Source organism: Haplochromis burtoni, unplaced genomic scaffold, assembly GCF_018398535.1.
Source record: "Haplochromis burtoni strain Fernald_Lab_line unplaced genomic scaffold, NCSU_Asbu1 Contig_2, whole genome shotgun sequence".
Classification (NCBI taxonomy): domain Eukaryota; kingdom Metazoa; phylum Chordata; class Actinopteri; order Cichliformes; family Cichlidae; genus Haplochromis; species Haplochromis burtoni.
In genome coordinates this window covers 2,063,288-2,089,125 of record NW_024582363.1, presented here as the reverse complement: position 1 = coordinate 2,089,125, position 25,838 = coordinate 2,063,288, and the positions used below count along the sequence as shown (strand labels likewise).

Here is a 25,838-nt window from a genome sequence, read left to right as displayed (position 1 = left end):
TACTGGCAAGATCACTGCTAGCCTAGTTTCACTGGAACCTAGGAACTGTTTTTGGTGTGGCAGCAGGTGCTGAGCTTGCTGAAGACAGGCTTTCAATGTGACTGGATGAAAAATCGATAAAACTAGGGGACTGAGACTGGATCTTGGCATATTAATCAAAATTAGAAGATAGCAAATAAAACGAAACCAACCCCAAAGTGCCAACAACCTGCAATTCCTCATGTGGCCACATGAGGCTGGCTCAAAAACTGAGTGAATCCCCACAGAAATGAAAATGTTTTCTCCATGGCTGATTTCTCCTTGCATAACAACGAATGGAGTGTGAATCTGTTATAACTTAGTCATTCAAATCTTTTTAAGGGCTACAGTTTGCATTACTTGTCGTGAGTGACAGGTGGATGGCAACACAGGTAGCTTTAGCTAATAGTTGATTCAAGTCACTTAGCCGGACCTCTAGACTCCTTGGAGATCGAGCATTTTAATGGCATTAAATGACAAAAAAGATGGCTTGCTGTGTAGTTAAATGCAGTTAGCAAGAGCCTGTCCATGCTCCACCTTTGCTGAATGACACATTTTCTATGTGTGTGTGCCATTGTGTGTATGTGTCTGTGCATATGTGTATATCTATGCTAAATTTAGTGTTTTAAACCTGGCTTTAGTAACCATGCTGTTATTCAATAGCCATCTTTTATGTAATCTTTTCTCATATTGTGCTGTCACTCTTCTAGCTACTGTGGTTGTTTCTGTGCTGTGTGAACCACAGAACCTGCTCACACACTCACAGGCTAAGTGTGATACTGAAGGAGTTGTTGAGTTTTATTAAAAAGCAGGAAAAAGAAACACAGTGAAGCTGGACATTGGTGACAAAGGTCCAGTGTTTTTATACAATATGGCCAGAATGAAATAAAAATGAATCCTGATTTAACTCATATATGAAAATACAGTCACAAAAGAAGGAAATGGCTGTTGTTTGCAGGTATCACACAATTAACACAAATTCTTATTTATATACTAATAGATATACTGCATATATTTACATATTTAAGATTTAACAGTGGTGCCATACTATAACGCTTATTCTGATTGATTTCCTTTTGACAATAACTTCTCCCTAAGCACAGCCTTATTGTTATTGCTGAATTAAACGTTACGCTTTAAGCACTTAAGCACTAAGTTCTTAACACTTGCGGCTCATGGGAGTTTCTTTAAAAGTCTTAACTAGTTATAGTTGACATCCTGAAGGAGATGAGGCATGTTACCCACCCTTAGCTGTTAGTCCCCATAGATACAGTATAAATTGTGTTTATATTATAAAAGCAGAAAAGCACGTTTATGTAACTTTGCTTGGGAAAATTGGTGTTATTTAGATTTGTATTATTCTGTAGCTGAAATGCTGTGGGCTGGGTCCTCTGTGATGGGAATTAATTATTCATTATGGTGCTGACCTGTCAATACTGACAAGAATGTGTTATTTAAATTCAAATGCACAGCTGTATGTTCCTGTGTTAATACAGAAAACAAATCAGTGTTGGTGTACTTTAATACTCTCACACTCCAGTATATGTCCCAAGTTATAATGCTGCGAGCAATTAATTTCAATTTATAATAACGGGAGTAAAAAAAGAACTGGATAAATATTTCTGTATTTTAAGTGTGTTTTAGATTTCTTTCTGGTTTTCTCAATCGAAAACCTTGTGAGATCTTCAGCAAATCTACTTGTAGGTTTTTGTCTTTCAGGAGACAGTTTTCACTCAATTTTATCAGACATGAAGAAGCATCATTTCAGATTTTGTTCAGCAAAGAACCTTCCAGGTTGAAGCTGAAAGGAAATCATCTTGAACTTTTTTTTTGGGACGACGACGACACTTAAATAGGTTGTTTGAATTCACAACTGTCTAGCCTGTGGGTCTGTTCTGTTTCAAACTATAATTCATAGAATTGCAGCCTTGGAACATGATAACTGCCTTTCAATCAATCTGCGCTGCATTTCCATTCATTTGCTTCGCTTTCAAGTTGCCAAATTAGTCACTCCTTGTCCCTGCTGGAAACATTTTGATCTTCAAAAACAGCATCTTGAGCATTACTTTGTCTCTGCTGCACAAATGTAGAGGGGGCAGAGTGAGGGTTTGTCCGAAACCTGCCCAGAAGTACTATCCCTAATAACATGGTTATAATGAAAGGCTATATGCTTCTCCAACATCAAAAGCTATTGTCTAATTTTGGCCAGCGGGATGTGACAAATCCGTAATTAAAATAGCAAGCTCGGTGATAAAACAAAGCCACTTGCTGGGAGACAGCGGATCTGGATAGATATAGATCTGTCATTAGGCTAAAGAATTGTCCTTTGCCTTTCCTACCTTTATCTCCCTAATGCGGCTACATTTCCCCAGGATTGGCCTTTTTCAGTGGAAACCCCCCCTAAAAAAGCTCATCTCAACAAACGTCATCATCAGTCACGGCTCACGCATTTAACACAGCAAAACTAGAGGCCACCAGTTCAACCGAAATATCAACCAATTGCATGATGCTGCAGCGTGTTTCTTAATTGGTGTGAGAATGACAGCTGTGTTTTCCAGCGTGTTTAATTCTACATGTGTACAGGTTGATGGTTCAACTAGAGGGCAACTATAATGTGATGAAGTTAATGTTCATCTTTCAAAGTCCCTCCCGCAGCGAGGGACTGATTGCAGCACTGATCTCAGGTGGCACAGCCTAAACAGCCAAGATACGGTGCGCTCTATTTAGTGTGACTGGAACTATTTAACCATTGGTGCCAATATTTATATTCTTTTGGCAGGTTTGACTTGTAGATCAAACACTCATGAATAATACATTTGGTAAGGGCACACTGGAATCATTGGTGTAAGCTTTGCAGCAGGCAGTTTCCCTTCAATGCAGCTGTTTTAACAGGAGCCAGAATGGCACACAGCAGCCAGAACAACAGCTAAATACGGTTCCTCCCCCTCATTGTTATCGCTGGAGCTGATTTCAAAATGCACACAGCATGACAGCAAGGGACGCTATAAATCACCCAGAGGTAGCAGAAGCAGGCTGGGACTGACCAGCACATTAGTGCACTCTTGATGGGCACAGGTAAGGAGAAGTATGGGTGTGTTAAATTTATGTATGTGTTAGGTAGCGTCTCTATTGCTAGACTGAACTATGGATGTATGTGTGTGTATGTGTGAAAGACAGAAAGAGAGAGAGAGAGACAGAGACACCCAGGCAGCAAGCTATTCTCCTGGATAAGAAGCTTTCAAGTAAATGAATGAATACATTATGGATTAGTGGCCGAGTACCAGAAAGCAGCTATGCTGTATCTGAGCTGAGTGCAGCTCTTGTGTTGGCAAGTGAAGGTGCAAAACAATAAGTCGGTAGGAGGCCAGGTAGACAATTTGGACCTGGGAGGCCCTTGGGGGCACCTAAGGGACCCTTGACTTGGGATGCTTATCAATCATCAATTATACAGATGAAAGTAGAAAACTAAGGTGACATGCGGCAAATTCCTGGTACATAAAAACCACACTAGGAGTATGCGTACATTCAGATCCATGCATTAATTTTCACTCCCATAGACACACACACCAGCTGCAAATATAGACATGGATACACAGAGACATTTCCCCTCCCTGTGTCCTCAGGGTAAAGAATGCATTCATATTCAGCGAATGATCGGCGGAGGCAGAAACCGTTTGGATCCATTTTGTTTTTGTAGCCGATGGCAGGAAGCAGCGGCCATTATGACCTTGTGATGAATTCAGGGTTCATTTCCTACGGTTTCTTTTTTATTTTTTAACGCATGCACACAGAATTAAATTAAAAAAAAAGAAAAGAAAAAAAGAACAAAAGGAACTGCACACTAAGAGGAAGAACATTCAGTAAAGACTAAGTCGAAGCTGTCATGGCGCTCATTCATGGTGCGACTTTCAATTCCAGGTGCACGGTGATTGAGAGAAAGTTTCATTTGTGCCCACTGTCATTTATTCATTAGCTCCCGATCAGCTCTCCTGTGCAAGGCGTGAGATGTTATAAATCAGTCACTGGCTAGACATTAACAATTCATGCAATTCATAATACATAAGACCAGTCATTTATTTATCACCTCTAAATGGGATTTCCTTCATTCTCATTGGCTGCAAGTCAGAAGTCAACTTCTGTTAGCCTGTCCAGCAGCCATTTTGAACCAAGTTGTAAATGACGTAAATCTGTGCTGAACGGGACTGTCAGACAGGAAGAGCTCCTGCTTCCTAACTAAATCTGGTTGGTTTGACTGGTATCATTTCAAATAAAAGCAGCAGGCGTTAGGCTGAGGCTCGCTGTTGGCACAGTAGTTTTCTGCTGATTCTCTTGAGCAGTCAATGTAATTGTGAGTAATTAGGCCTTAAAGTACTGTTGTCTTTCTCCAACCTGGAACATGACTCCCGAGGGAAAGCATGTGATATTTTTTTTCAGGGTATTGGAACGGCAGTCACTGATATACAGAAGAAGGCTTTTGCTAAACAGGCCCTATATGAAAAGCCTGGCACCATGCCACCTGATGCAAACACCATATGATCACGCCGACTCTCTAGATGAATCTAAATTATACCTTTGCCCCGAGGGCCTCAGCAATTCTCATTGAAAAGATACACAGCTAATTATAATGGAGGTACAACAGCCTCATAGAGCCTCATAAAGATGTGGTGTTTGATATCTGGCTCTCTGACCAGATGCTGCTCTTTTCTTTACACTACATAACATGCTGTGGCACTCTGTCTGCTTCATATGTGCCCTGCAGTTTTAGTTTAATTAGCCAGATCCTAGAAAAACGCTGCAATATAATTTGTAATAATGGTAGCCGGTAGTAATGAGGGATAGCACTATGATAGAGGAATATGCCAAAATGATGTTTCTTACTCAAAGAAGCAAAGAACCTTAACCCACATGTCACCTGTGCCCACAGCATGTGGGTTAAACATTGTCTATTAGAGGTGTGAACACACTGCAAATTTGGACTCACCAGTCAACCTAACATGCATATCTCTGGATTGTGGGAGCAAGCTGAAGTACAAGGAGAAAAGCAACCTACGCACAGGCAGAACATGCAAACTTCACACAGAAAGGCCGCAGGTGGCCCCCAGATTCAAACCAGAACGCGTGAGGTGACAGTTTTTACCTTTGCACTACAGTGCTGCATGGTTGGCCATTTGGAACAACTATAAACATGTGCCGCATGAATCACCATAATGGTGGCCGTGTGGATGCTGTCAGGCCTTGTTTAAGGCCTGTCAGCACTAGTTTAAAAAGAATCTAAAATAAACTGCGAGACTCTAGCTGCGTATGATGCACATGTGAATTAGACCCTCACGTCCCTCTTCGGTTGCCTGGTTTATCTTATCTTCGGTGTGAATGCAATGCAGCTCTGTGAGCTCAGATTTTTATTCTGCTTGTGATGTTATCCAAAAATCCAGCACAGTTTCTCTTTTCAATCAAACCTGCTGCTTCTGAATGAAGTGTCAGGTTAGGCTGAACATAAATAAGTATTGTGTCCTAGCCTTTTATGGTAATTAGCCAATGCTACACATAAAAATCTCCTCAGAATGTTATAACCTTGTTCATATCTATTCCTCAATATGACTGCACTCATTCAGACTCCATGTAAAAAGTAGCATTGCTTCGATGCTGATGTTGTGACTTTTACAGAAGATTGAGCAGAAGATTTTTTCAGAGGCGATACTGGCACTTTAAACTGCTGTCAGATACACTGGAAGGACTTACGGGTGGCTGGCTTGTTGCAGTTGTGTCCATGTCTAAAGTACTGAGGGTTCTCCACTACAGGAATACGAGTCATCCCTATGACAACCGCATCAGGACTCGCATCCAGAGTACAGGGGGTAATAATCCCGTGGTTGACATGGTGAAGAGGGCTAGCAGAGTCTTCCTCACCACTGATTACAGCTACTGGTCCTGGGAAGAGACAAAAGAAAAACTTACTTCCAAAACACATTTTTTTTAAACTGTGAATATACTTGGTGAGACACAAATACAATTTCCTAAGGTATTCTATTTAAAAATAAATAAATAAATAAATAAATAATAATAATAATAATAATAATAATTCTGGGTGGAGACTGAGTTGCTGCAGTTGTTGTTTCTTAGATATGGTAATGAAGTACACAGTATGCATGTACAGTAAATTATCCTTTACTAGAGTCACAGTTATAAAGTAACATTTTCAAAGTGGGAGGTTTGTTTTTATGTCCAGGCACAGCCAGGGAAAATAAGAGCAGTTGCAGTAAACATGACTTCATATTTTATTGGCATGTACCCACAATTACCCCAGTGTGGAGCAGCGACATAGATACAAACAAATTAAAGTTGTTTTTTCTAACTAATTCAAAACAAAATAAATGAACAGAAAAAAAATCTATTTATGTTTTGTTATAGAGAAATGGTTTATACCCAGTATATACTCCAAATGACTGACGCTAGATAAGAAGCAATTCTGACATTTAGACAGCTGGAAATGGGTAAAAACTAAATTGTTTGGGGATTTGTTTAAATTTTAGTTAAGGGCTCAAATAAAAAAATCTTCTGTAATGAGAAAAAGAAACTCAGTTTATTCATTCCTCCTTCAAAAATTAGCTTACCTTACATATAAAACAGGTGCGTTTTGTTGGTGTTTTATTTCCTGAAGCTGCTAGCATATATGTCAAAATCCAGTTTTGGATTTTCAGCTGGTCACTCATATCCATCATTGGAAAACTATCAATTTAACATTAATTGATCAAACTCTGCCCAAAACACACATTTACAGTGTTTTTAAATAGTTGATGTGTAGACTTCACGTTTTCTAACCAGCATTTTATCCTTACATCCAAAGCTCAACAGCAACACTTCCTACACATCTCAGCATCTCACAGCTCTCAGACTAGAACACTGACGGCATTTATCTCCCAACCTGAAAACTTTCTCTCTCAGTGACAGGTAACAGGTTCATGCCTGCAAAGATAACCTACAGATGTCAGATCTTCAGCATTTCACCCCACACATGTCCTCTCTTGCAATATATTTGGGATTTTTTTTTTTTTTTTTTTACTTCCTGGGCCATCTCAGCGATCTTATTTAGATGTGCTCAGAAAACTTTCCACTTCCAGGAGGGAAAAAAAAAGTTTCTATATAGAGTTGAGAGATGAAAAATAAATTGGATGAAAACGTGACCCCTGAAATAGTGTCGTGTAGGTTCTCAGACGACTGGACTTCTTTCTTTCTTGAAAACATTTCACTTCACATCCAGTGACTTATCTAAGTCCAGAACCCTTCAATTCAAGCATTTATGGTGACCCCTGAAAAAGACTGTGTGTAGTCGCAGTCATTTTGTGTTGTGCATTCAAATGTAAAATGAGCCATTTTGACAATAGAACTATAAAAACGTGTGTCTGAAATGCATAACATAGTAACAGGGTTTTGTTGGTGATTTATGGGCAATCCAAAGACACAAAGGACTTTATATCATGGGCGACCGTGGCTCAGGGGGTTGGGAATCGCATCTGTAACCGGAAGGTCGCCGGTTCGATCCCTGGGCTCTCTGTCCTGGTCGTTGTGTCGTTGGGCAAGACGTTTACCCTACTTGCCTACTGGTGTTGGCCAGAGGGGCCGATGGCGCGATATGGCAGCCTCGCTTCTGTCAGTCTGCCCCCCAGGGCAGCTGTGGCTACAACTGTAGCTTGCCTCCACCAGTGTATGAATGTGAGAGTGAATGAATAGTGGTATTGTAAAGTGCTTTGGGTGCCTAGAAAAGTGCTATATAAATCCAATCATTATATCCAAAAACTAACTGTTATGGCAGGCCTGGATGGGTTTCAATCACGGTTGAATACCCAAAACTAACATGTTCGAATTTCTTTTTAGATGTTGCACAAAGACCAACATGACCTCCAACAGGAGGAATGATACTGCCAATGTAGATGGGTTAAAGCAGCGGTCCCCAACCTTTTTTGCACCATGGACCGGTTTATGCCCGACAATATTTTCACGGACCGGCCTTTAAGGTGTTGCGGATAAATACTACAAAAAACCCCAGTACCAGTACCAATAAAAAATAAAAAAAAGATTTATTCATAACTCACAGGAAAAGACCCAGGGACACAGAGTTAACGATAAAAAAATAACAATAAAGACCATGAAAATCATAATTTTCACACCTGAGTCTCAACTCTCGCGGCCCGGTGCCAAACAACTCACGGACCGGCCCGGGGGTTTGGGACCGCTGGGTTCAAGTGTGAAGCCAAAGACAATCAAAGTCAGCCACCTCTTTAGTTTCCATATTCTTTTAGATTGTTTTGCTTTTAGTAAGCACCTTGTGCAATCTTCTAAGTGATATGAAACACATTGAAAAAGACAGCAAACATGAGGTAATGTCCAGCAACATTTTATGTATAATGCATCTCAGTATCACAGAGTCATGTGAACTGTTCTTTTCAGTGGTTTGGGTGCTAGAAAAAAAATGGAGCTATGAAAATTATTAAAAAAAAAACTCAGAGTTTTTCCTCCCAAACATCTTCAGTTCCAAATTATTGTGATCTATTACCATATTTAAGAGGACAACAATTTCTTTTTAGATTTTGTGATTTGTGGCTAAGCATAACCATTAATTAATGCTATTGAATTAGAGGACATTGTATGAAACTATTATATTTGCTAAACAAAAGGTTTGGCAGTAACATATTCGCAACTTTTCAAATTTGTGAATATTTCCCTGTGGATGCAGTTATGTTTCCTTTAAAATATAATTGCAGTTTAGTTGAATGTGAGAGAAAGTTGAAGAAAAGTCAAAGCCGTGGAACATGATGCACAACATATCCCTCACTGACTTCTGTCATACTGACCGTGTGAAGATTTTTGATAAATGGAGACAGAAAATGCATAAAAAAGAAAGAAAGAAATGACTATCAACACAGGTAGTGCCCGACTACCAACGCCGTCTGAATTTAGAATTTATGTTGTCATACAACACACTCTTGTCGATACCAAGCATAATTTGCTTTCTTTAATCAAAATTCATAGAAAGACTCTGACATGATTTACTGTAAGCCAATGTGATGCAGTTTGCTGTTCGATCACTGCTATGCCGAAAGCAATGCGGAGCTCTGACAACTGCAATCTTCAGAGGGGAATGAGGAAAGGAGGAGGGAGGGAATGAAGGGAGCGAAGGAAACAGTGAGTGAAAATAAAGTCAACAGCAGCTGATTCAGAGAAGCGGTGACAGTGAATCTGTTTACACTCCATGTTGAGTTTTTTGCTCACCTTGACAACACTGTAAATAGTAATCAAGACCCAGGCATATCAAATTATAGACCCTGAGTGGAAGGAAGATGGGGTTGAGGTGGCATGTGATGAAGTGACACATGCGAGCAACAATTTATTCACAACATTTATTCTCATTGCAGAGATTTCATACCTGAGTGCCTGCTTTATTACAGAGATGTGCACAGCAGAGCACAGGTCTTCGCCAGCAACTACCCACCCAACCACTGGGAACAGGTGGCACACTAAATCTCAGTTGATACCTCTGACCCTCTGTTACACGGCACAGGCACAAAGATATATGTGCAGTATACCGCTTTAAACATCACTACACTTGAAATAAAATCATTACCTAGAAAATCGTTATGATTCATGTTTAAATCTTTAAAAATGAAAGAAGATGCCTCAAAAGGATCCCTGGATTATGTTCTGCTTTTTAATACAATATGAAATGGAATGAAAACCCATCTGATCAGAGTCTGGTGCCAGATCGATGAGGCCTCGGGGAAAGCCTGGCCTCAGTCCAAACCACAGTGCTTCAAACTACACAGAAACCTCCCCCTTGATTTCTTGCTAGATGAAGGTTTTCTGAGGAGTGAGGGGGAAATTGGACTTCTTGACTTGAGAACACCCTAAAAATTGCATTTATGTTACCTGAGTGATGAAAAGGCCCAACGGCATCCGAGAGGGGTTTTATCATCTGAGACGTTGCCTGTGCACAGAATGGAATTCGGCACTGGACATCTTCCCCTGAAATGTCTATCTGAGAGCAAGGTTCCTCTCTATTAAACCAACTTTGATTTATTCAGGAGAACTGGAAAATGAAATGAGCCAACTTTCAGCTATTTTTTCCATTCTTTTGCATGTCTCATCTTTTTCGCAGTATCTCACTGGCTCTGAAGGTCAGATTTTCAGGCCCTGTTCCTCAAGTTAATGCAATCATTTGTCTGTTTGTATCTCAAGCCTGAAATTAGTCGGATACTTGTATCAATTTAAAGATGTAAAATATAGGTAGATGAGAAAATAAATGACCACTCTGTTTCAGTTAGTGTGGTAATTATGATGCAGCAGTATGAGCTTTTTCTCTCCAGCTGAATGTTACAACTCAATGCCTGTAATTTTTGTGCAGTCATGACTAGAGTAACTAGAGCTTGAAAGATGAGGATCCTGCTTCTCTGGTCCTGTTATGGTTGTTGTGCAGATCATAGACAGTATAAAAGGTGGACATAGCTGGTTTCTGAAATCTTGTTTTTGAAGCCTTTGATGGGATGTGTGGAACTGTAAAACCAATGACTTTACCATGTTTAATCATCCAGTTTGAAACATTGGATATATGGATGGATTCATGTTAGCACAGTACTACATAGCTGTGCGCTGTGTTAATTTCACAGGACAGTATTGTCTTGTATAGAAAATGGGAAATTCTGAACTTATTCAAAATAACGTCTGCATAGTTTGTCGTAAATGACATGTTACACTGACACATTGTTAGGGAGGAAGACAGAACAAAAGAGAGCATGAAAAAGAGCTGGAATTAATATTAACTAATGATTAACTGCAGATTGGCGTATAAACACATTACGAGTACAAAAAAAAGTGAGTGACTTGGGAACAACAGAAAGTCTACGACATTCAGTAACTTCAAGAGAGCTGGGTCCAGAGTAAAACCAGAGTTAAACTATTCTCAACTGACTACAGCGACTACCAGTGAAATCGCACAATAACATAATTACTGACATACAACCAGGTTGTAAATACATTAGGGAATTAACTAACAAACTGGGGCCTGTAATTGTTAAATAACCCAAATACAGCACATGGAAACAGTAGTAACTAGTTGTAAACAAATATGCAAATCTTATCAGGTTGATGTCAGTGTAGAAAAAACACAACAGTTCTGAAGGAAAAACGCAAAAGAATCCAGAAACAGGCAGGGAACACATGCAGTGGATAAACAGATGCTAAGACAAAAGGGAAGGACTGGACAATATATACACAAGGATAATCAGGGAAGTGGAAACAGGCGGGAAACGAGACATGACTGAACATAATCAGGGTAATCATACTGTTATGATTCAGTGTTGTAATTGTTTGATTTATGTGTGACTCCTCCCACCAGAGGTTGGCTGTGTTTTTTTTTTTTTTCTTCTCTCTCAGGTGTGGACACCTGGGTGTGTCTTATTGAAGTCCTGTGCCTGCTGAGTAGTTGGGTGGAATTCATTCATGTTCTGGGATTGGATACTTGGTTGATTACCCCAGTACTTAACCACCAGATGACAACCACCTGGTCCCTTCTCCACCACCCCACAGATAGCCTGTGTTTTCCGATTGTTGTTACTTAGAGTGTTTTTGCCTAAAAACTTAGTTAAATGGCCTGTATTTATATAGCGCTTTACTAGTCCCTAAGGACCCCAAAGCACTTTACATATCCAGTCATCCACCCATTCACACACACATTCACACACACTGGTGATGGCAAGCTACATTGTAGCCACAGCCACCCTGGCGCCAGTGTCCGGAAGCCTATTTAGTTAATATTGTCCAGTTAACTAAAAAGTAGCCTGGTAGTGGTGAGAAGCCTTTTCTGTTGATTAAGTTTTCTCCTGTTTTTCACTTTAGGTAAGCGAATTGTCTGTTGGTTGTTTTGGTTTTTTGGTATTAGGAAGTGTGGGGACCGTTAGGGAGTTTTGTTTGTTATTTTGGCATTGCTCACTGCTGACGTAAATAAATGGCTGCTTAGCAATTTTGTGTTTTCTGTTTAGCTCTTTCTTGGGTGGTGCGTGAGTGGAGGCCAAGTTTCTTGTTGCGTTCAATGCACTCCTAGACCAAGAACGCAACAATACACTGAAGTAAAGCTGAAGATAAGACACAACACACAAAATAAAAATTCAAACAGGAAGTAAAAGTAACTAAACACAAGAGGAAAAAATTAAATAGAAGGAATTAGATATAAATAATGTACCGTAAATGCTATATAGAAACTTCATTTCAGAAGTGCCATAAATGGAAATCAAAATCTAAACTGAAAGCTTAACTTAAAACATATAAACTAAGGATTAAAAACAGTAGCACAACAAAACTCAAGACCTAACAGGAATATCCAATACTGATGACAAAGGTGTGTACTCTATTACTGTTCTATTCTACTGCAAGCAAAAATAGCTGTCCTGGGTTTTTTACCTCTACCATCTCCTTGAAAAAGAGTAACATAAAATATTTTGCTTCTGTAAACCTTCCAAAAACCAAAGCATAATAAAATGTTAGGATGGATTTTGTTACCTCTGGCCAGAGCCGAGCTAACTTGTTCCTTATGCTCACAGGCTTTATGCTAACCTAAAAAAATAATAAAAAAAAATACAGTGGAACTCCGACTTATGAAATTAATTCGTTCCCGAGGGTCTTTCATAAGTCGAAAATTCTCGTAAGTCGAAGCACCCGTCGCGCCTTTTGAGTAAACGATAGGCTATAGGCTAATTGCTAACTGCAACAACAATACGTCGTTCAAGTGGAACAGCGAAGCGCAAGTACAAAAGCTAAGGGGTTGTCACATGATTCAGAAGGCATTGTGGGCATTCTGGGCACAGCCAATCAGAGCCAGCGGATTTCGTTACGCGGGCATTTTGCCGTAACACGGGCAGAAATATTGCCGTTAAGTGCCTTCGTAACTTGAATTTTTCGTTAAATGGGGTATTGGTAAGTCGGGGTTCCACTGTAATAGTGATTTGAGATTTACTGCATCAACTTGAGAGCACTGATGTGTTTATTCCCTTCAAGAAGATCTCGCAAGAACGAAAATAATTAAGTGTAAGATGTTTAAGAATGTATAAAACTTATCTGTAAAAAAATAAATTACCATCGATAGCTCATATTTATATACACATATATGTGGTGAGTTATGTTCATATGTGGTGAGTTAGTAATGAGGATACTTTCCAAAACCATGCAGTTGTTCTCTTCGCTATATTTGCGCACAGTTTTTCAAGGTTTTTTTTTTCTCAATGAGCTCAGAGAACTTCCCTCTGTCTCTTCCTCCTTTTCATGTATTCCCAGACTGACTCTATGATGATGAGATCAGGGCTCTGCAGGGAACACACCATCTGTTGCAGGACTTTTTGTTCTTCTTGTCTCTGAAGACAGTTCCTTATGACCGATGAGAAATCGTGAAATTTTCACGATGGAGAAGAATCTAAGACTTGCAAATCACTCTATAGCTATGGAGCCTCTGACACACAAGTCGGCAAGAATGCAACTGATCATCAAAGGACATGGTACTGGTGGCAAAAAAAAAACTAAAAAATTTAACACGTTCAGAGTAACAGATATCAGTTTGTCATGGGACTCCTTCTGGAAAAGTCTTAGATCACTGTGGCATGCCGCAGTTTGAAGATTAGATAAATCTCATTGCTCATCGAGCTTTTTCCAGCCAATATGTTTCTCCAGCCAATATCCTTCTCTTTTCTCTAAAATGTGTCCCTGTAGAAGACATGTCACTCAGGTCTACATTACTCAATGTTCCTTCACAGTAACATCCCACAATCCCAGCTTGTGGCGGTACAGCAGATGTTTTATGTTCACGTGCGGTTTGCAGGTACATTAGCTAATTCAGTCAAATCAATTGATCAAGTGTGACATTTGCATCATCTGTTTCTCAGAGTTTAGAAGCCAATCTGATTTACTCTACTCGAGCAGAGACAGCACAGCCTAGTCCTCCTGGGTTTTGAAATGGACTCGTAAATTAAGGCATTGTCCAAGTGCTGGACGTCAGCGATGAATCAAAATCATACTCGCACCTTTGAACTTGTAAATGTTCAAACACAAGTCGGCTTCCATCTCCAGGCTTTTGTCACCTTGCAAGAATAATCACACTGAACCCCAACCTTTTTTAACATGACCAAAAAAGATCGCTGATGGTGTGAAAGCTTTCTCGTTCCACCTCATGGCCTTATGAAGCCTCACAAACTCGTATCCACACATTTAGCAGGGCAGAGGTTGGGTACAAGGGGGAGCCATTCAGTCATTACATATATGCTAGTGAGCAACAGCTACAGGGAAAGAAATGTATAGCCACCTAATGGCAAAAAATAACAGCTGTTCCTCGCTGTGCTGTGTGTTTGTGTGTTTTTTTTTTTTTTTTTTTTTTTGAGTGGTTTATCACTGAAAAAAAGTTAGAAGATTAAAACAGTAGGTCGCCAGAAAACATGACTAAAATCGATAAATAAAAATTTTGTCACAGTCCTGGGTCTGCGACCCAGTGTTTTGTGTTTTTGGTTTAAGTTTTACTCTGTGAGTTATGGTTTTCTGTTTGTATTACGTTTATAATAGCTGAGTTTTAGGTTTCTCTTCTGTTTCTGTGCCTCCTCTTTGTTCATGGGAAGGGCCGTTGTGTTTAGCTTACGTGTCTTGAGTTCAGCCTGTGTGCTTCCTGTTTTACCTTGATAGTTGTGGTCCTTTACTCCCTGTGTCTCGCTATGTCAGATTTATCCGAGCCGTGTCTCCCTCCTGTTGTGCATCCCCCCTCGTTACCTGTTGTGTATTTATAGCGTGTGTTGTCATTTGCTCTTCATCGGTGCGTCTGCTTGTCATCCCCAGTGTAACCTCTGCTCTCCGCTCCTCGCATTTCCAGGGTTAGGGTTTCTTCTTCTAGTTTCTTGTTTCAGGTTTGTGTTATTTTACGCTTAGTTTTCCCAGTTTAGGTTTTGGCTCGTTTTCTCTGCTCCAGCTGTTGATTTTTTTGTTCAGCCATAAATAAAGGCTCTCTTTCTGTTATCCTCCACCTTCCTCTCCGTTTGCCTGCATTTGGGTCGACTCCTCACGCTCTCCCCACGATTCGCCTTTGCAAATCGTGACAAAGTTGAACCCACATCATGGACGTTATCTAAATTTTTTTTAGTAAGAGAAACTTTTTGTTCAAGATAATTTTCTGTTATCTCTTTATATATTATAATAAAGCAAAACAACTCAACAGAAAACATCATTTGTGATTATAACTTATGATGTTACACTTTCATTTTTTTACCCAGCAGACCTATTTGACTTTAACTTACCTTGTACTTTCCAAAAACCAAGCTCTAAAAGCTTTTCCAGCATACTGAACAATAATGTAAAAACACATATTTGGCTTGGACTGTCACTGAGAATGGGAATAACTATGTGTAGCTGAAATTACAACAGGAAAAATGAGTTCATAAGTATTCATCCAGCTTCTTTTCTTTGTCATATTAGCAAATACTCTAGATTAAAATTTTTGTTTCATCATGTTTCCATCAGATTGGCAAAAACATGTTTGTTTTCTTCCATTTCCTCAAAAATACTTAATTCACTCTGAGCTGAGAAAATTCAGGAGGAGGAGAGATATTCTTCCAACAGCGGTGTGAAGTCTGTTCAGAGTATTGAGCGGAAAAATATGTGTGACATTTTGCTGGATTCAAAGGAAAATATGAAGCCCCAACCACACGCTATACAAATCACAGCTGCATACAAGAAAAACACTCTTGGCAAAAGTATCAGAATTAAAAAGGATATTTCTCCCCTTACCTGTAACCTTTTTAAAATTTGTTAAAAAATAAATAAAATCGTACAATTCTTAAATCCAACGGAAACACAAGGGCAACAACAATAACAAGCTCTGTCCGTAATTTAGCAATCACTTAATGTAGCTCCTCTGTCTGTGTCACAAAATCCAAAATCTAAAAACACACCAACCTTTGCACAGGTCGATATGCTCCATCACTACTATGGACACACACAGTAATGATAAGTCCATCCCACATACACTGTTCTGTGGCCTGTAATGCTAAACCAACCTATTTGTATTAATCAGTAGCTGAAAATAATTAATTCCAGTCACTTTTGCTACAGCGTAGGGCCGTTCTATTGTTGACAATGACTTTTAAAACAATTAACAATTAATCAACATTAGGGACTGAATTTTAAAAAAGATTGCTTCTTCAGGTGCAACAAGTGCATTTAGGCGAGAGTGATGTAGACTGGGGAGAGACCTCAGACAGTAGTGAGACAAACACACCGCTGGTAGTGGCGTTTTCAGGGGATTTAAATGTAAAATGCCACCAGCCTTATCCTATAAACTACTGTTGTTATTTGCTTTTTACCTGTGCACAGAAGGCTTGGCTGCTAGTGTGTCTCTGTACTCAACTTGTCCACAGTGACCAGGTTGGTACCATCCTCCCCTTTGGTGTCTTAAGATGTCATTAATGTCATTAGTCTCCTATTAATCCTTTTCTTTCTCCCCTGTCTGATCTAGTCTTTAAAACATCCTCTGAGTTTTTGCTGGTTTTACCTTCTCAGTGCTGTTATTCCACTTGCAACTTGTGATTTCACTCTGTGTTTAATGTAGCAATTATTTCTGCAAATATACCAGACCAGAGTAAAAACCAGCAGGAGGGGTATGTCTGGAGCCCCCCTCCCCATTTGTTTGTGTCTCTGTTTCCCTAAAAACAAAAGTGAGAGCTGAAGGTGATTCTCAGGACAAGCAAAAAAAAAAAAAAGGCAGCAGGTGACTCTGCGGGGTTTTCCCTGTGGTGGGGAATAAATTGTGCAGAGTGTGATTGCTTCCGTTCCACCTCCTTGTGGTAATTATCGCACAGATTCCTTTCAAAGGTAGTTAATTAGGACTGGAATTAACTTGAGGACATGTAAAATGAACAAGAGAACACAGGAAGGATAACTTACTGAGGCAAGGGTTCGCCTTTAGTTAACAATGGATTTGAAGCAAATTAAATACATACGTGGGAAGGGTTGAAAAGTGTGAAATCAAGGCAAACTTGTGAGTTTGCAGGACATAAATATTGGCTGCCATGGTGCTCAAAGCTTTTTTTCATGAATCCATCAAAGCTGGTCATTTGCTATTCAGCACTATGACTATACGGCAGGTTAATTTTCTGATATATTGCTCTCAGTACAACCAGCAAATGTCTTAACACATTCTTAATTACAGCGTCTAAGTGGACTCAGTGTAAGCCAAACAGGACTACCACCGGCTACTGTTATGATGTTGCAGCTGCTGACTTAGTATCAGCCAAATGAGGAAATCACTACACAGTGAGTGTAGCATAAGATTTACGAAAAGGTCAGTTAATCGCCAAATGTCACCAATGTGTGAAGAAGCCTTGCAGTTATGTGCAAAACTCAAATGACAACTCCCCTTGCTGCACTGAAGAAGACATTTAAATAGCTCTTCTGACAAACAGCCTCAACCTGCTCACTCAGCCTCCCACTCAAGCATGGTGGGCACGTGACAGCCGTACAGTGGAGACAAACTCGGGGTAACCCCATTTCTCACAAAGTAGCAGCCTCCATAGTAGGAAAAGCACTGCTTCTTCAGCTGATGGTGACCAGCTGTGGCCGAGTGCTAGGACGCTGAAATTTATGGGCTACCGACAATTTACAGTCACCTCACACAGCTCGACGTACTCTCTCTTTATTGTGGTATAAACAACGGCAAACGCTGAGGGGAAGGACGTCTGAGTCGAGACAGAAATAAACACTCATTGGAAATCTGCTGTAAACCTATCAGTCATCGCATCTGAAGCCACTCGTACGCATGTCCTCTGGAATCAATCGGTCTACACCACACCAAACATTATCTGCAATGACACAGCAGTGAAGCAATTACAGTTTGTGTTGCTGTATATATGTGGTCTTGATGCTCAGAATGATAATAAAAGAAAACACTGAGATTGCTATACTGACTCTGTTCCCACAGTGCACTATCAGCTTTTATATCTTTGACAACACATTACCCTGTAAGCTCCCTGAAGACAGACAAAGCAATTTTGCACAAGTCTGAAAAGTGATGGAAAATGACATCATCCAGTAACCGAGCTGTCCAGAGTCTGTTTCATTGATTTATGACCATAACAGAGGCTGGATCTTTACCATAACCCCGGACCTACATTTTAGTACACGTTATGCACCCAAACTCAAACTGAAAACCAAACATGCTGTAATCTGGGGAGATATTCAGAGCCACTCGGTGTGGGGTTTCATTCTTCTCTCATTGCAATGTAATCAGAAAGAAATGAAAAGCTTCTGGTGGCATTGTTACAGGGACCAGTTTGCATCATAAACTCGGCAGTAAAGTAAAGGCAACAGCACACACATACAGTACAAACATATGCAGAGCAGCAACCCGGCACTAGATGGATATATTTCTTGTCGTGGCAATAGAATATAAAACGATTCTCCGGCGTTGAGCATCTGGCAGAGTTTGCATGTAAATCACAAACGAGATGGAAAGCCACATTCAGCTACTGCGGGCCACAAAACTGCTTGATGATAGTGTACATCAGTGCTGTTGGTGCAGCCTCTGCATGCAAATGTCGCTCTATAGCTAACAAGTGTTTCAGGGGTGAAGGGATTAGCGCAGAGGTAAATTATTAGTTTCAGGGGCTGACAGGATTATAGTTTCTTTACTCTGTTAAATGTGGGGAAATGTAGTGAAAACTTGGCTAGCGGTTTTCTTAGCAGACATACAGAAATAAAAGTAAATGAATCAGTTCAAATGCAGTATTGAACCAAAATGATTTCTGATTTATTGATATTTATAACTGCATAGGTAGCAAGACTGTGCTCCCAAGAGGAAAAAAAACTGCCTGAAACATGGAACATGAACAGTTCACTGCACATACACTGTAGACAGTACAATGTAGTAGAAACGTGTGTATATCTGAGTACGGTAGCTGAAACGGTAGCTAGAAGTCTCAGGACACCACCCAGCAAATTGAACAAAAAAAAAAGAAAAAGAAAAAAGAATAACAGTGTACAGTGTAATGCTGTTTTTCCCCCCAGTGGTGTGTTGTAAGGCAAATCTAGGTGTGCTGTGGGATCAACAATACATCATTATAACTGCATAAAATAATGACAGATTTACTATTATTTTACTATTCCACAAAACCCCAAAACAAAAACAGAAGCAAACAAACAAAAGAAAACCAACTTTCGTTCTTGGGTTCTTAAAAAAGTTTTATTTAAGTTTTTATTACTTTCAGTTTTATTTGTTTTTATTATACTTTGGGAGCATTTGTCAAGGCAAAATGTAGGAACTTCAAAAGAAATATGAAAGGACAAATAGACAACTTACAGCATGCACCAAAGTGTCTTCAGGCTGGTTTTGTTGGCATTTTTTAACACATAGTTTTAATTTTTAGTTTAGTTAAGTATAATAGTCTGCTTTGGAGGTATTTGTTTCTCACTAGAAAAAGAAAAATCTTCTGCGACACTTGCGCAGCTGCCATGTGGTGGATGTTATTTCAGTATGACACATCAAAGGCCCCCAATGATAGCAAGGAGGCTAACAAAATTTCAGAGGGTGGAAAACAGATCACTATCTAGAGAGGAGAAAACCAAATAATCGCTAGTGTGACCCACAACCTAAAGAAGGAATGGGAAAACAAATATCCGCATAAAAATGAGTCATCTGGACTGTGGGAAAATATCTGATAAGGTTATGGCAACAAGTCATATGCTAGCGGAGTTTACTTCAGAGCACAAAATTGCAAGTATCATAGGTTAGAATTGGTTTCATCTGACAATGCAATCAACAGAAGGATTGGTGCTTTGTCAGATGGCAGATAGCCTTTTTATTTTATGCAGATATGAATAGATGTGCACCTTAACCACAAAAGGTTTGAAAACCACTGCCCTATCATACCTGATACTACAGGTTGATGACATTTCTACAAATGGTGTACTGCTCCATGCAGCCTTGCAAACACACTGTTTAGTTTGTTTTTCATTTTAATGCACCATCATAAAAATGCTGAGAATTGTGAATATCAGTTTAAGTAAATGTTTGAAAAAGGTGACATCATCCTCTGGGGCATAGGGATTTAAGTATACTGGCTTCTAAGCAATCAAACAGGTAGTAGTTGTTGTTGGCGATGGGTCGACCACATGATGGTGGACCAGACTCATGCTTGACATCTCTACAACACTGAGGTACAGGACGCATTGTGCCTAAACCATTTACCACCTTAGTTTACTGTCTTCTTGTGCTAACATTTAACTAAACACAAAGTTCAACAGAAGTTAATTTGAATGATATGAATGGTTTATATCCTGCATTCATACTGCTTTTCCCCCACAACCATTCTGCAGCTTCCTCTTTCTTTTTTCAAAAGCAAACAGAAAATGCAAAATGTAACATTTTTGCCCGACTGAAGCAAACTGACTGAAAAAACATCACTATTTGTACTTCACTCTGACTTATTACTTATTATTAATATTTGTCTTGATACATTTTGGTTTGGGTGAAATACTACTTCAATCTTGTGTATGATGTATCATGCCAATTCATGTTAAAAAATTATTTTCAATTAAAATAAAATGATTGTCAGGACTATAAATGTGATGAGAAGTTGAGGGTAAGTACTCAGGCCAATAAGATATTATTTAGAAATGTAAACCTTGTTATGAAGTGAAGCAGATTAGAAAAACAAATGAGGACAAGTTAAACTCTTTAGGGATTTATCCACTGAGGAACAGTGGCTTGGAAAAAATAAAGTCAGGGGTTCTCCAAAGTTGAGGACATTCATCCTCAGAGAATTGTCTCCATTAAGTAGCTGCTCACATATTTCACGACAGACAAAGACATTTTAGACCTTGATGCTGAACAGAACAACGTGGCGCAAGCTTAGAAAAGCACCAAAAGGTTTTTCCAGCTGGTTAAGGTAATGAAGCAAACGCTCTAACAGCAGTTTAAAATTAATTGGAAGCAGCACATTAAGGTCATTGTTAACCACACTTTCTGCACTTTGTGGCATCAGACCCCATTTCTCTAGCATTTACCCAAACTTCGTTATACACATTTAATCAAATCCCTATCCTACTAAGAAATATCAGTCAAGTGTCAATATTCTCTGTTTTCTCTCCACCCGCTCTTCTTCTCATGCAGTTGCTGCTCTTTGTTTTCTTTACACAATTTTCCTGATTACTTTCTCTGCACTCAATAGCCTGTTGTCAGGATGTTAAACATGTTGCCGAAGTTTATCTGTGCAACCATATGAATACTGATAAGGACATAGAATGCTTTCAGAATGACAGCCAAAGCAATAGATCAAAACCTAAATTCCTCTATCAGCATGTTTTACCCGAGCAACTGCTGTTTCATCATAACTTAAAAGCAGTTTTTAAAAAGACTCACATCATTTATTTCCTCTCTCTCTCCCTCTCTGTCTGTCCCTGCCTCTTTTTTCCTTGTTCATGGTTCTAGTCTCAGGGGTCTTGATTCCTGCCTCGGTTCTTTCACAACTGCATCCCTCCAATGGAGGGTTCAGGACCAAACAGATTTGTTAGCCCGGGAGGTGAAGGCATAGGAGAAGGAGGAGGAAGAGGAGGAGGAGGCAGGGAAGTGTGTTTATGTGCACAGTGGGGAAGGGAGGGGAGTCATTCTAATCGCAAATCTAACCATGACACATGAATGCAAATCAACCTTCACACTTCCCCCACCCATTCCCCTCCATTCCTGAAAAGTGACTGCATCAATTCATTATGAAAGAAATGTAAGGCTGTCTGCGGTATGTTTTCTATCCACATAAATAAGTTACCATTGTAAAGGTATATCACAAAGTGCTGATACTGAACACACAACACTTTGACTTAACACTGGCCACAATGCTTTAACACTGAAGTCCTCTTACTCATTTGAATAGATACAATCTGCTGTTGTAACGAGGGCACCAGTGATGATGGGGTCCAGAAAAGGTAACACAAGATCATCCAGGAAAATGCTCAAATAACATCAACATTTGGATTTCATACATTTTCCCAGTCTCCTGTGTTTAGGTCCTCTCTCCTGAGAAATAACACATAATCTTTGTTTATAAGGATGACCTCCTCTTGACCTAAAACTTACTGAAAGGTTACGATTTTGTTGTTCCAATGTTAGTGCATTGCAAAGATTTTTGTCAAGCCCATATTAAAAAAGCAACACATTGAGGTTTTTATATCTACATGATGACAAAGTCGGGGGCTTTCTTTCATTGCTTTTCTTCAAAAAACTGAACATTGCTTAAATGTTGGAAAAGACTTGCAAAAATGCAAGTTTTTTTCCTTGGAAAAATCAGATAAGAAATAAATAGAAACCTTTATGAATGTCGGACCTTGATATCTTACTTACATTTTTCTACATAGCTACATGAAGGGCACGGTACTTGTTGCACTGGCACTGAACATTGGCATTGGACAAATATGGATAACTGTGCTGAAGTGTTTTATTACATTATGAGGCCCGGTGTGCTGTACAGTGATGTATGACAGGAAGAGGTGACTTCCAACTTCTTTTCACCGCTGCAAGGGCATTGCTTTTTATAATAGCAGGATGTATTTATACCCTGGCAGTATTTTACTTTAGTCCTCCTTCCTCAGCAGCAAACATGACGCACTGAAGGGAGGTCCTGTCAGTCACAAATGTATAGATAGATGGGTAAATATATCAAAGGATTGATGGTAATATGTCCATTACTCTGAGAATAATCTTGCGCTCTTGTTTCACCTTGGTCTCCATCCGTTACAGCTCTACTGTACCTGTGACATATACTACTCTCTACAGCCTGGTTGCTTCATGCTGAGGCCCAACAGTAGGCGAACAAGCAGGCTCTTTAATATTTCAGTCAGACTCCCAGCAGACTGATAGCTTACAGGGGCAGCCATGCAGGGCGCATAGCCAAGGTTAGCTGTAACATCAACCTCCCTACATTTGAACCTGAACGCTGTACTACTGCATACACAGAAAGGAGAGCTGTACTTCACAATTTCCTTAGTTCAGGTCAGAGTTCCACATCACATAATGCTTCAAATTTAATATGAGGCTGGCAAATCCTGAATTAAGTACTCTGTGTGGTTCTTAGCTTTTTTTATGTTAAGAGTTTTCTAAGCTGTTAAATTAAGCCGAAACGGATCAGTTTCTGTTTGATATTACGGCATGTGTGACACGCTGCAATTAAAATGATTACATTAAATATTCCTTTAGGAGAAGTTTTTAAGTCAAAGGAAGGAAACTCACTGTCATTACACCGATTTCAGTCCTAGTTTGACTAGTAAACTAAAACTGACTTTATTTTGAGTATGACTAAAGTGTTATTAGACCAAGTGTTCATTTGGTCTAATAAAAATAATTTGGTTTAATACAAATATGACTTCTTTCAGTTAAAAATATGGTTTCAATTCTAATGTTATTCATGTTTAACGCTTCACTTTTGTATCACTCATGTTTTGTTTTTGTTTTTTTGGCAGTGCGCCTTCTACCCTGGAAGAAAGATGACAGTAATAATGTCCATCGAATATTTAACATTCCTAAAATGACACAATAATTTCTGTAGATTAATTACTAGTGTATATATTATTAATACTAATAAAATTAAATGACCAAAATCTAAAAGTGTTACACTTTTTCAACAAAATACTAAATATCAAGTTTTCATTGCGGAAATATTATAAATAAGACTTTGTAGTGTCACGGGGTTGCATAGGCAGAAAGTGGGCAACAAATTACACATAGACACTTTGTTCCCCCATAAATTCTCTTTAAACTCTTTAAAGTGATTGTGTTGACTGTCGTTCCCCACACAGATGCTTCATCTGGTCCAAACATACAGCAGGAGATGCTACGCTAGAGCATATAGGCATTTCAAACAAAACAAACATCAAAACCTCTCCGAGGGCAACTGCTGCGGGAGACATGTTGTGAAACGGAACACATCATTACCCACAGCGAGCTGTCAATCATTGTCATGTGCATAAAGATGAAGTTGCCATATTTAACTTTCCCTGTTGCCCGCATTAACACATGTCAGAGGAAACACAGAAGACCATGGACTTGGGCACCACCAAGGTCTTATTATCAGATTTTTACTCACATAAATCAATCTAGTAAAACCTATTTTGAGAGGATCTTTTGGAGATAAACTAGGATCCGTTAAAGGAACCTAAGAAAGACAAACTTGAAGCTCCAAATCAAGATGTGAGCGGGAAAAAAAAGAAGAAATAAAATGTAGGTCGCCTAATCTGACTCACTGTGACTGGGGGGTACATAGAACAAGAAAGAGAAGCAAATCAACTAATACAGCCAATTAAACCTCCTCCACCCCCACTCCACCCTTCTTTAGCGCACACTTCAAAGTGCTGCCATCAGCGGATGGCAATAAAGTGAATGAGCTGGCTGTAAATGGACTTGGATGCTGAGGCAGGGGACTGTCAAACGATGCTCATCACATAGAGACAACAGTGTTGCCATGTTATAAGAGCGAAATGGGTGTCCCACACCTTCATGCAGAAGGAACAAACCCCACTGAGTCTGGAAACATAATACAGCACAAAAGAGAGCAGCCGGTTATTGAGTGAAGGGACATTTCTTTTGATTGCCGGTTGGTTGTGTCTGAGGAAAGCAGAGCTACATTATTAACGCTCCGTGTCAGTATGTCCTAAAAGACACAGCCATCTTTTAGCAGGAGCTCTGAAATGACACCCCCTCTTGACGACCAGCCCAATGTCTAAATCTGACAAAATACAGAGTCGGAGTGTTTTTGTGAAATGGAGGATAGACTCGCTGTAAGCCGAGTACAGCCGTCTCCACGGGGGACGGGCAGGAGAAGAGATTTTTATTTTCCAGCTCCAGGTAACGCTGTTTGAAAGAGCAGAATTGGGGCGTCTCATTACACAAAATACATTTCACACAGATCCCTTCCTTTACATAAAACCCTCAAGTTTTCTGCCCCTCTTCTTCTTTTTTCCCTCCCTCCGTCCTTTCAGAAATTCTCCTCTCTCTCTCTCCCTGGCTTTCTCTGTTTCCCTTCCAGAGCCCAGCTGTTTTGCGTCCTGCTGGGCATTCGCAATGGGACAATTTCCACACAGATCTGAGCGCCATTTAAATAAACATCAACAGAAGATGTCAGAGGGAGACTGTGAATAACACCAGGGGCTTATCCACTTCCACCAGCTTTAAAGAGGGAAGAGGAGCCATCCAGTTCCTTCATTTCTGTCTGTCTGTATGCTGTTTGAAATAATCAGCAACCGGCCATTGCTGCTTTGGCTTTGGCTGCGTCCACTTTATGTAAGCCAGAAAGGCCAGGACTCAGCTCCTGGTAGGGCTGGCTCCCTGCTTTCCTGGAAAGGTTTCTCATATAGACATTTTTTCTGTTCCCTTGCATTATCAGTGCTGTGCTTGATTCTTGGTTAATTGTGATTCCAAAAGGCTTTTCAACAGGAAAGTGAAGCGCTTAGACGCATTATGTGTGAGGATGCTATATCCCTCAAACAAACAAAGCATCTAGAGTTGCCTATGGCTCTACTTTGAAATAATGCAAGAAAAAAACAGCTGTGACAGAAGGATGGTTCCTGTGGATCATCATTTTTTAAGATTATGTGTATAAATATAAAAATAATTGCTTTTTCTCACAGCCTTTCCAATTGCAATCAGAAGCATCAGCTGCAATCTGCAGACCTTGACACAGCCCGAGCTAACTCTTCTTCACAGACCTCTATCTCTGCTGCCTTCTCTCCTCTTTTGTATTTGCACTGCTAAGCTGTTGGCAGCGCTT

The 25,838-nt window shown here is 39.7% G+C and overlaps 1 protein-coding gene across 3 annotated transcripts in view; it reads right to left on the bottom strand.

Moving 5' to 3' along the window:
- Positions 1 to 25,838, bottom strand: part of ntrk3b (neurotrophic tyrosine kinase, receptor, type 3b) — a 221,752-nt gene that overhangs the window by 51,705 nt on the left and 144,209 nt on the right. For all 3 annotated transcript variants that reach the window (XM_005913047.3, XM_005913046.3, XM_005913048.3), the window contains one exon: positions 5,758 to 5,946. In XM_005913047.3, the coding sequence (XP_005913109.1) occupies positions 5,758 to 5,946 (189 nt within the window). The remainder of the gene's footprint in view (positions 1 to 5,757; positions 5,947 to 25,838) is intronic.